We start from the raw sequence: 10,685 nt of genomic DNA on the forward strand, positions 1-10,685 counted from the left end.
CATACACACACTCACATAGAGACTCACAAACAGACAGCAACAGCAGGGCCCAGCAGACAAAGTCAGGATGTGACATCATACACAGGAAGAGGAGCCAAACAACTTTTTCTTTCTTTACTGTGTTGTTTGTGCTGGTGAGTGAAGCTGGAGCTTCTTGGTTTGTTAGTAGCCAGCAGGGAGGGAAAGGACCCAGAGGATCCAGACAGGGCAAATCAACTGGAGCTGATTTCCACACGGAGTTTAAAGCCAAAGGGACTGAAGCCCAGTGAGGGATTTCAGCCAGGTACAGTGCAGACTGCTTTTTCCATTCTGTAATCTCGAGTTTTTTGATATCCCTCAGATTCCTCCTTTGTTTCTGGTTTCTGCAACCTGTAGCTGTTTGCTTTCTCATTCTTGTGTGAAGACTTTTCTTTGTTTGCAGTGTCAGAGGCAAATTCCATAAAACCCATGAAAGTATGCATGGGAGCCTGCCAACCCCAGTATCTGATCAGACATGTCGAGGCTTCTGAGGCATGCAGAGAGCCTTAAAGTGGTCACTCTGTCCCGCATGCTGCCACCTTTTGCATAAATCATCATGTCTTCAGTAACTACGAGTGTCCAGGTTTATTGTTTGCCTAGAACTGTGCTTTACAAAGCAATGTAACTCAGAGCCTTCCTCAGTTGCCCTTTTTTATTGATACATCTAGAACTATCTCATGAACACATACTCATGCTCCTCAACAACTGAGGTTTGAACTGAGATCAGGCAAACTGTGACAGCTGCTGGAAAATAAAAGTCCCCCTTGCTTCTCATATATAAAATGCTGTTGGTGTTTTAAATCATCCCTGTTTACTCAAAACACCTTAGAGAGTGAACACAACACCTAGTTAAACTATCAGCTCAACATTGTGAGTTTTCTGAACCTTTTTCTCAGCCAACTAAAGTTCACAACAAACAGCCGGTCTCAGTGTCTGGCCTATAACACTGGTACAAATGATAAAGTAAAGACATAAACATCTGCTAATTTGAGTCATACAGAAGCAACCACAGGAAATGTTGAGACCAGCAGTTCAGAATGGGACTCAGGACACAAATGCGGATATAGTATCATGTTGCATCCACAGTCACTTGAATGTGTGTCACATCTGGGGGAAGCAGCATATTCGTTATAACTCTGAAATACTGAATGGAAACACAGTTCTATAGTGTGTTGGCGGTTAACACTGAAATGTAATCCTTATGATTGTGTGACCTATCTAGACTCTATTTCTTATAAATCATGCACTCTATTCTCTCATATTAGCACATGTTAACATTCTAACAGTATACAAACATTCATTTTTTTATTATCTTAGCAGTTAAGGAATTGGATTGTGTAGCCTTTTGGTGAGGTCCTGCACCAGATCAGTGTGTATCACCTGCCATTAGATGGTCAATACCTGGTCATTAGCTATCAGAAAAAAAAAATTGCTCAATAAGCGACTGGTTACATTTCATATCCCAAAAACTCTTTTCTCAAAGGGTGAATTTGAATGTTATTCATCAAATGTTATGTTCAGTGTTTTTATACTAAACTTTGCACTTGATTTATTTTTCTGATTCTGAAAAGTAAGAAAAGTTATCAAATTAGTCTAGTGGAGTAAAAAGTATAATATTTGAAGTAGCAGAAAGTTAAGTAAATGTACTTAGTTATGTTCCACCAGTGCCTAAAACAACAAATTGGCAGGTAAAGAATAAACATTTGACTTCTATTATTGTTTTGTTTCAGAGTAATGTCCCTCCATTTGAAAATAACACCTTGCTGCAGTCTTCACATGACAGACACTGACCCCCAGTGACCCGATCTCAGAGCTTTAACAAGCCTTTCTCAGGAAGCTCCTGCTTTTTTCAGCTCATTCTCCCCATATCTCAAGGGAAAACATCTGAGCCAATGGCATTGTGTCTTGGACAAGTGTTCAGCAAAGACAAAACTTTCAGGCCGAGGAAGCGGTTTGAGCCTGGCACCCAACGTTTTCAACTCTACAAGAAGGCCCAGGCCTCGCTCAAATCTGGCTTGGACCTGAGGAAAGTGGTTCAGTTGCCAGAGGGGGAGAACATCAACGACTGGATTGCTGTTCATGTGGTAGATTTCTTTAACAGGATCAACCTGATTTATGGCACGATGAGCGAGTATTGCACTGAGCGCACATGCCCCATCATGTCTGGGGGGCTGAGGTACGAGTACAGATGGCAGGACGGTGACGATTACAAGAAACCCACCAAGCTGCCTGCTCTCAAGTACATGAACCTGCTGATGGACTGGATAGAGTCGCTCATCAATAATGAGGACATCTTCCCCACCAGAATAGGTGTGTGTGAGGAGACTACAAAAGAAGGCATTAAATGATTACTGAGTGTGTAACTTAATATGCGATCTGCATGTTGTGTTGCATCAATACTGAAGCAAGTCCAGTGCTTGTCTCCTTCATTAAGATCCCAAATGGGATAGTAAAGTTCAAGCAGAGGTTAATTAAACAATAAGGTTGACATTTAATGGAGATTGAACGGGTGAATGGTGTTATTTTATCTCAGCTCTATATTTAGCAATCGGCATTTATTAGACATGGGAATGTCATGCATAGTGGAGTGAGCTCAGGTGTGTGGATTTTTCATGATTTTCTTTTACAAGCTGTAGGTTCCAGCTTCTGGAAATGCAGGCAAATTGAATTGGGAACTCTAAATTTCCCATAGGAGTGAAGGGTTTTGTCTGTTTGTTATCCCTGTGATTTGTCTAGGGTGCTTATAGTGTGCACATCCCGAGAGCAGGAATAAATAGCAATGGGAAATGAATAGATAGTGTAAGCAGCAAGACTCTAGTAAGTGCTGTAGTATAGTGGTTATCAAACTTTGCCAGTCAGGGTTCCTCAAAACCTTTTCAAAAGGGCCTGAGTACACCTAGACATTTCAGACGTTTATTCACTACTTTTAGCATTTAAGAACCCCCTGGGTTGTGCCCTGGGTTGAGGACCATTGCTTTGCTGCACCTTTACTTAAACATATACTGTATGAGTTGTCACTTCTTCAACACAAAGCGCAGTCATTTTTTTGTTATGTTGTTATGGAGCTGAATAGCTGTCCCTGGTAGGCTAGTAGTTAAGGCGCAGCGCTCTCAGGTTCGAATCAGGGTTGCGTCAGGAAGGGCATCTGGCATAAAACACGTGCCAAATGTCAACATCAGCGAGTCGTCAGTGCGACGATTCGCTGTGGCAACCCCTAAATGGGAAAAGCCGAAAGTGACTTTCTTTGTTATGGAGCTGAAACATTTATGTTTTTAAATATTTTTTTCATAAAGGTGTAATGAAGTATTATGCTTCAGATCCTGCATTTACTTTCTGAATCTATAACAGAAAATGATTACATTTTTGTCTCATGTCAAATCAAATAATTTCTCAGGTGGAGGTTTTTCTTTAACACTTACATCTCTCCTTCATACCAGGTGTACCTTTCCCAAAGAACTTCCAGCAGGTGTGCAAGAAGGTCCTGAGCCGTCTCTTCAGAGTGTTTGTGCATGTTTACATCCATCACTTTGACAGCATCTGCAGCATGGGTGCAGAGGCCCACATCAATACCTGCTACAAGCACTACTACTACTTCATCTCAGAATTCAACCTCATTGATCACTCTGAATTGGAGCCCCTGGTGAGATGATGTAACCTCAGATGTGTGAGGGTGAAGTAAGGGAACAGGAGAAAGCATCATCTAAAGGGAGGGTTGTCGCTAGCCTGTCACTCTCGTAACTGTTACTCTAGCAGAAAATATTAGTTGCCACTTGTACAGACTGTACAATTCCACAGCCTTACTGAACACATGAACTAGGGCAAGCATAGCAATAATTTTCCATCAGCATTCAGTTCAATTTTATATCATGAAAGAAACTCGTTAACTGCTTTGTAAGAATTTGTTGGATGCAACAGCCCACATGGGAGAAGCTGTTGACTTTGTGCAGTCAGGTAATGAGGCAGAGTTTCTGTAGTTGTTGATTTCTTTCCAACAAAGGGAACTTCATCACATATGAGCAGAGTGTCAATAAAGGGCTTCAGTTATCATTATTATGAAGACTGGGCTTCCAAAGTGAAATATGGATGAAACATTTATGTCAACACCACAGAAATGATCATGTTTGTAAACAGACCTTTTCTATCCAAGACAATTTTTTTTGGTCCTATAGGAACAACAACTTTATTTCTTACACTAAAAAATTATGTTCTTCAGATTGAAAGTGTAGATTGCACTTCATAATAATCATTCCTTGAAACTATATGAATGTGATGTGTTAAACTATAATGTGTTTTTCTGCAGAAGGAGATGACAGAGAAGATATGCAAATAAACAACACCACATGGACAAAGGACTTTAAATTTTGATGTTGTCTGAGCCCTGTGAGAAAACATCAGCTTCAAAACACAAAACTAAGAACAACTGAACAAAATGTTGTGTGAGTGGATTTCTAAGAAAAACTGGGTAGGTCTTATCACACTTCTTCAGATGGTGGCAGTGCAACTTGATAGAGGTTTTTGCTTACAGTCATTGTGGTACTGTCATGTCATCATTATACTCTGTGTTGGTTTATAAAACTGCATTTGCTGTACTCATGCTCTTCTTTTCCTTTGTGCATATGTTTTTATTTGAGCTTTGATATGCAGTGTTGTCTTATTTTTTATAAATGAAAGTTTGTATTTTATGTTTTTGTTGTTTAAACTTGTTCTTGGGCATAAAATGGTTGTCTAAAAAGTGACCGAAGTTATTGTAAGCCTTACGTTAATGGACTGCACCATCACCAAATATGAAACAAAACTGCACCATGTCTGTCTACATTACTGAATTATACACTGAATCACAGTTTGGAAAAACAAAACAGCATAGATGTAGCGTCATTTTTCATCACTTATTTGCTTTAAAGGTTTGATCTGATCTGCTAGCCAAATATAAGCAGTTTCATACCAAAACTAACACACAAAGACAGATTTAATTGGAAAAAAGTAGAGATAAATGTAGACAGGGATAAACTGTAAACTAAAAATTAATAATGATGAAGTATTGGAGATGTGTGGCGTGAGCCGTACTCCCTCCTTCCAGTTATGATCTCACAAACCTCTAAAAGTGATGTGTAAATAAAAGTCAGCTTCATGCACAAAAAATTCTCTATGTGAGTCAGAGGGAGGAGTCAAGTGAAGTGACGTAGGGGTGGTAGCCTTGTTCTTGACTAATGGCAAACGAAGGTATGAAAAAAGGGGTGTGATAAATGTTTGTTGCTGTTCTCCTCCCCTGTGTTGCACTATCCGTTGGACTGCTGGGTGTCGGCTAGTTAGCTATATGGATGCTTACATCAGCTGTAAGAATATTTGACGGAGGGGCATTTGACTGGCTTGGATGCACAGTCCAGGTCAGAACGGCTTACTGCATTTGTTTTTACGTTTTAACGCTACATCAAGGATGTCTAAATACATCATAGCCGGAACACTGACGGCCATTAATGTGTAGGACAAGTTAAGGGTTCTTGCTAGCTCACTGTGGCTAACTACAATATCAACATCTAATTGTACATTCAACAGTTAGCTAATGCTAACTCTAGCTTTTCTAATGGTCTGGCTAATCTTTTGTATGTAACTCTTAGTTATTGTTATCTGCTGTCTTGACTGGATGATTTTGCTAACGTTTGCTAGGTTAACCAGCGTTAACTTTAGCGACTTTCATGAGAACAGCAGTATGCTAAATATCACTTTACGCTGGTATAAAGCTAAGTAATGTAGCTATATGCTAAAATGTTTAACAGCAAGCCAATGCATTTTTTGTTAACTTTAGCGACTTTCATGAGAATAGCAGTATGCTAAATATTACTTTACGCTGGTATAACGCCAGGTAATGTAGCTATATGCTAATATGTTTAACAGCAAGCCAATGCATTTTTAAGTATGGCATATTAAGTTAGTTATTTGTTTGGAGGGAAGATAAAGTTAGCCAAACTAACTAACTAAAGGGTTAAAGGAGGGCCCCTCTTACAGAATCTTGACAGTCTGGGCAAAATGTGGCACTAAAGGTTTAAAGGAGGGCCCCTCTTACAGAATCTGCTAATAACGTTAACTAACGTTACATGTGAAATTACCCCGGGCAGGTTCAGAGCTATGTGGTTTTTATAACGTTAGTTCATATTTTTTTTTACTTGCCACCTATTTGAACTGGCATGTATTTATGTATCTGCTGATGCAATTTATTCCAGCCTACAGTAAATGAATATTTGTGATGTGCCATCAGTTGGCAGATATGGTGAGGCACAGTGTGATAACCGAGGTGCAAGCCTTCCAGCACTCTGTCCAGGTAGGATTTTGTCTTTTTACTGGTGATTTAAAAACCTCTAACTTACTGAAACATGCTGTCTTAGATATTACCCAGCTGCCAGAAAGTAGAGCACACACTGTTAAGGTTATCGACACTGAAATAGCACTTTAATCACTCTCCATGCGTCATGCACTGTGGCTGGTTGTGTAGATGCTTCTGATAATTTCCAGGATGAGGTAAACCTGATATGTTGTTTCCTCTATTCTCATCAGGCCACTCTTTTGACAGGCAGCCGAAGAGGAAGATAGTAATGTTGTAATAGCAGTTATATGACCATAGATTTTTAGAGGATGAACAGGAGTTACCAGTTATGAATGTATGTTTTCACCACGCTGGAGACCATAAAATGAAAGAAATTACAGGTTTTCTTTTACTTTAACACTGGAGGAAACAATGTGGTACAATTATGTATTCCTTTTCATGCCATGTCTACTACACCACCACCTGATCTTTCTGGCTGCTCTCACACTTTCCCTCCCTCTCCCTCTCCCTCCTTCTGACCTCCTTCTGTTACAGGGTAACTCCCTGGCTTTGGGCCAAGTAGGGCAGAACTGTGGGGGAATTCAGGAGAACATGGTGGCTTCAGAGGTCAGACAGCCCTTTTCCCAAGGCCTCTCAGGTACACCAGTTTATTATTCGAAACTATATTAGACTGACAGAGTCTGGACTGTTTTAACTAATTCTCTTGCATTTGCTGTGCTGCTACAGAAAATGAGAAAAGCCAGCCAGTGAACATCCCAGATGTTGCTAAAAGAAAGAAGAAGAAAAGAACTAGAGCAACAGACAGCTCCATAGGCACTTTTGATGGTAAAAACCTTGTATTATATTGGAACGATAATGTCAGTTCTGAAACTGATATATTTTGTCCACTCCTTGGCAAGCACTTGCTGCAGGTTCATATTTTCTTTATTTCAGACCTCTATAAGTTGACAGATGAGGTGCTTGGTCAGGGAGCATATGCTAAAGTTCAAGGATGCGTAAGCTTGCAGAATGGACAGGAGTATGCTGTGAAGGTGAGTGAAGATATTTTGCAGGTTTTAGTTATTAAATGCTGATTTATACAAAAAAAAAAAAACAACAACAAAGACAGCTTTGGAAGTTAGACAGTATGAAATCAAAATGTTTACTTTTTTTATTCAGACACTTTAAAATGTTCAGTCTGTTTGATTTACCAAGATCATAGAAAAGAGTGCAGGACACAGCCGCAGCAGAGTTTTTCGAGAAGTGGAGACACTCTACCAGTGTCAAGGAAACAAGTGAGTGCATTTAGTCTGAGAAACCTTTTAACTAAATTGAAACCACAGAATGAAAGAGATTGTAATCAGCTGTAAATCTCTTGGTCCAGGAATATTTTGGAATTGATCCAGTTCTTTGAAGATAGCTCCTGCTTTTACTTGGTGTTTGAAAAACTATGTGGAGGTATGTATAAAAGAATGACTCAACTAAAGTATCTACATACATTTAGCTGTTTTTTGTGATTCACTATGAACACACTGGCTACTCTTGTCTCTTCTGTCAGGCTCAATTCTTACACATATCCAGAACCGAAAGCACTTTGATGAACTGGAGGCCAGTAAGGTGGTTAGGGACATTGCCCAAGCACTTGACTTCCTACACACTAAAGGTAGGAAAACATCCCAAGAGTTATCCTACCAAAATCCAAATAGAAAAACCATGATTTTTTTTTTTTTGTATTTCGCCTTGGTGACATTTTGTTTTTCTGCAGGAATTGCCCACAGAGACCTTAAACTGGAGAACATCCTTTGCGAATACACTGATCGAGTGAGTGGATAGGAAGCTTTCAGAAGGATGTTAGTTATTCCTAAATGTAGAATATAACAACATACAATGTTAGTCCTCTTCTTTTCTACTCAGGTGTCTCCAGTAAAGATCTGTGATTTTGACTTGGGAAGTGGAGTGAAGCTAAGCAGTGCCTGCACACCCATAACGACACCGGAACTCACCACACCGGTAACAGTCCTGTATTGAATCCATAGCACATACACACAAGCAGAATCAGTGTAATAGATAACATTTAACTGTCTCTTACTGAATTAAAAAAAAAAAAAAAATTCCCTCTTTTAGTGTGGCTCGGCTGAGTACATGGCTCCAGAAGTAGTGGAAGTGTTCACTGATGAGGCGTCCTTCTATGACAAGCGCTGTGACCTCTGGAGTCTCGGGGTCATCCTCTACATCCTGCTGAGCGGCAGCCCTCCTTTCACAGGTCACTGTGGCATTGACTGCGGCTGGGACCGTGGAGAAACCTGCAGAACCTGCCAGGTATGCTCGCCTGCTCAGTGTCCATATCAGCTGATACAGCCATAGGCGTTCAGGTTCTACGCCATTTACAGAACGGAGGTAGAGTATGCTTCCCCTGTCATCACCACTCTGATACAAAGATTACATTTAAGAGAATAACATGAATGTTTCTCAGTTTGTGTGTGTGTGTAGAAGTCAGTACTGTGGTTTAAAACACAAAATTTGTGACTCAGTTTAATAAAATTCACAAACTTAAAAAAAAGTTTTTTCCCCCCCATATGATAATTTGATAAAATGACAGTATAGATCAGAAGTGGGCAATCCTAGTCCTTGGGTGCTGCTGCCCTGCTTTGTTTTATAACTGTCCTTGCCCTACATGGATCAGTTATGTTCAGTCAATCAGAAGCTGGGAGATACGTACCATCTTAGATTAAGATAGAGTGAGGAAAGACAAAGTGAATTGGTATTTTCCAGCTTCTGATTGACTAAACACACCTGATCCACTGAATCAGCACTAGGTAGGGCAGTGAGAGTTAGAAAACAAGCAGGGCAGTAGCACTCGAGGACCAACATTGCACACCCCTAGTATAAGGAAGTGGTGAGCAAGGGGGCTGTTATACACAGTAAAGCCCTTAGGCAGGATTGAACCATAAATGTTGCAGCTACATAGTGTAGATATTACCAGGATAGGATAGCAGTTATAAATAATGTCTTGCTTGCTACAGATGGGCTGTGTTTCTCAATCTGTAATAATAGTATATGTGCATGTTAGCTTGGCCATGGCTAATCAGCGTGTATTTTTGCAGCTGTTTTGAATATGAATAATTTTTATTCTGTCGGTGCATGGTTATCATGAGTTAGCATGTAATGTTGTCTCTGGGTTCATCAGGAAATTTCTTCCAAAAGTATCAACTAATGTGTCCTTCATTTTAAATAGCATTCACCTAAAGCCACTCCAACTTCTTTGTGCAGAGTGTTGCTTGTCTGCTTCACTACAGAGACCCTGACTGCTGAGCAGTGTCACAGGAGATTGTGTGATCTTCTTTCTTCAGAGTCAGCTGTTTGAGAGCATCCAGCAGGGCAAATATGAGTTTCCAGACAAGGACTGGGCTCACATCACTGAGGGGGCCAAGGACCTCATATCCAAACTGTTGGTTCGAGATGCCACCCTGCGCCTCAGTGCCGCCCAGGTCCTCAAGCACCCTTGGGTGCAGGGGGTGGGTATCATTACGAATGCTCATTAAAGTAGCTGATACAAAACCACTGTAATTCATGCAGTGTTACTTTTATTTATTTAAAGGTGCGATTTCAAAGACTCTCTGTATTCCACATATATTCACACATACAGTATATTACCTGTATCTATGTGATTTCCACAGAATGCTCCAGAGAGAGGTCTTCCAACTCCTCATGTTTTACAGAGGTATGACTGACAGTTTGGAAAGTCATGTCAAATGTGTATATGAAGTTTAAACGGGTGGTGAGGTCCCCACTCTGCTGGGGTCAGTCCAAACACACAGTGATATTTTTGTGGTCAGGCTTGCCTGGTGGTACCCGTGATGCTTTTGGAAACTGTCAGCTGGCTGAAAGACTTAGGGACAGTAGTCTTTCTATTTTTACTGTAAGGTTTCTATTGGTGTGCCTTCACCAAAGAAAGTAATTGAAATGTTACTACACTGAGCAGCTGACCTGTACAGAGCACACAACTGTCTCTCACATCCTCCTCTGTTCTTCTAGGAACAGCAGCACCAAAGACCTGACTCAGTTTGCAGCAGAAGCTATCGCCTTTAACCGGCAGCTGTCTCAGCATGATGAGCAGCAGGAGGACGCTGGAGCCATTGTTTGCTCCATGAGGCTTTCTCCTCCTTCTAACTCCAGACTGGCCCGCAGACGGGCGCAGTCCAATGCTCTGCGCACCGGAGACCTCACGCCCCCTTCAGATGACCTCGCAGCCTGAAGGTTATAAGGACAAACCCGCTTGTCGTGGTCTCTGGCCGGTTTTAGCCTCTGCCTGCTCCTTGTATGTCTTTTTGTTTTGACAGGGTGTTATGTGGGATCAGACATACACTAT

The 10,685-nt window shown here is 40.8% G+C and overlaps 2 protein-coding genes across 3 annotated transcripts; both read left to right on the forward strand.

The window, feature by feature from the left end:
* On the forward strand, positions 1-5,020 carry mob3c (MOB kinase activator 3C). The gene is made up of 4 exons (XM_020607069.1): positions 1-283; positions 1,749-2,328; positions 3,456-3,658; positions 4,319-5,020. Exons 2-4 carry the CDS (start codon positions 1,911-1,913, stop codon positions 4,346-4,348), a joined length of 651 nt encoding a protein of 216 aa, XP_020462725.1. The 5' UTR covers positions 1-283; positions 1,749-1,910; the 3' UTR covers positions 4,349-5,020.
* A 196-nt stretch (positions 5,021-5,216) lies between these two features.
* On the forward strand, positions 5,217-10,679 carry mknk1 (MAPK interacting serine/threonine kinase 1). 2 transcript variants are annotated; one of them, XM_020607067.1, is made up of 14 exons: positions 5,224-5,402; positions 6,272-6,334; positions 6,872-6,974; positions 7,064-7,162; positions 7,271-7,368; positions 7,532-7,611; positions 7,701-7,774; positions 7,875-7,979; positions 8,082-8,137; positions 8,231-8,326; positions 8,441-8,635; positions 9,667-9,831; positions 9,994-10,037; positions 10,352-10,679. In XM_020607067.1, the coding sequence occupies exons 1-14, from the start codon at positions 5,337-5,339 to the stop codon at positions 10,569-10,571; spliced, it is 1,464 nt and encodes a 487-aa protein (XP_020462723.1). In that variant the 5' UTR covers positions 5,224-5,336; the 3' UTR covers positions 10,572-10,679. The 2 variants fall into 2 exon arrangements, with proteins under 2 accessions (XP_020462722.1, XP_020462723.1); XM_020607066.1 differs by having other exon boundaries at positions 5,217-5,402; positions 7,875-8,137.
* Positions 10,680-10,685: the final 6 nt, after the last annotated feature.

The sequence above is a fragment of the Monopterus albus genome, unplaced genomic scaffold, assembly GCF_001952655.1.
Source record: "Monopterus albus unplaced genomic scaffold, M_albus_1.0 scaffold83.1, whole genome shotgun sequence".
Classification (NCBI taxonomy): domain Eukaryota; kingdom Metazoa; phylum Chordata; class Actinopteri; order Synbranchiformes; family Synbranchidae; genus Monopterus; species Monopterus albus.

What these genes read in the sequence shown, in the direction of transcription:
- mob3c (XM_020607069.1), top strand. Translation starts at nt 1,911, where the DNA reads ATGGCATTGTGTCTTGGACAAGTGTTCAGCAAAGACAAAACTTTCAGG. An exon ending in CATCTTCCCCACCAGAATAG is followed by an intron (nt 2,329 to 3,455) that starts GTGTGTGTGAGG and finishes CCTTCATACCAG; the next exon opens with GTGTACCTTTCCCAAAGAAC. An exon ending in ACTCTGAATTGGAGCCCCTG is followed by an intron (nt 3,659 to 4,318) that starts GTGAGATGATGT and finishes GTTTTTCTGCAG; the next exon opens with AAGGAGATGACAGAGAAGAT.
- mknk1 (XM_020607066.1), top strand. Translation starts at nt 5,337, where the DNA reads ATGCTTACATCAGCTGTAAGAATATTTGACGGAGGGGCATTTGACTGG. An exon ending in CCTTCCAGCACTCTGTCCAG is followed by an intron (nt 6,335 to 6,871) that starts GTAGGATTTTGT and finishes CTTCTGTTACAG; the next exon opens with GGTAACTCCCTGGCTTTGGG. An exon ending in AAACCTGCAGAACCTGCCAG is followed by an intron (nt 8,636 to 9,666) that starts GTATGCTCGCCT and finishes TTCTTTCTTCAG; the next exon opens with AGTCAGCTGTTTGAGAGCAT.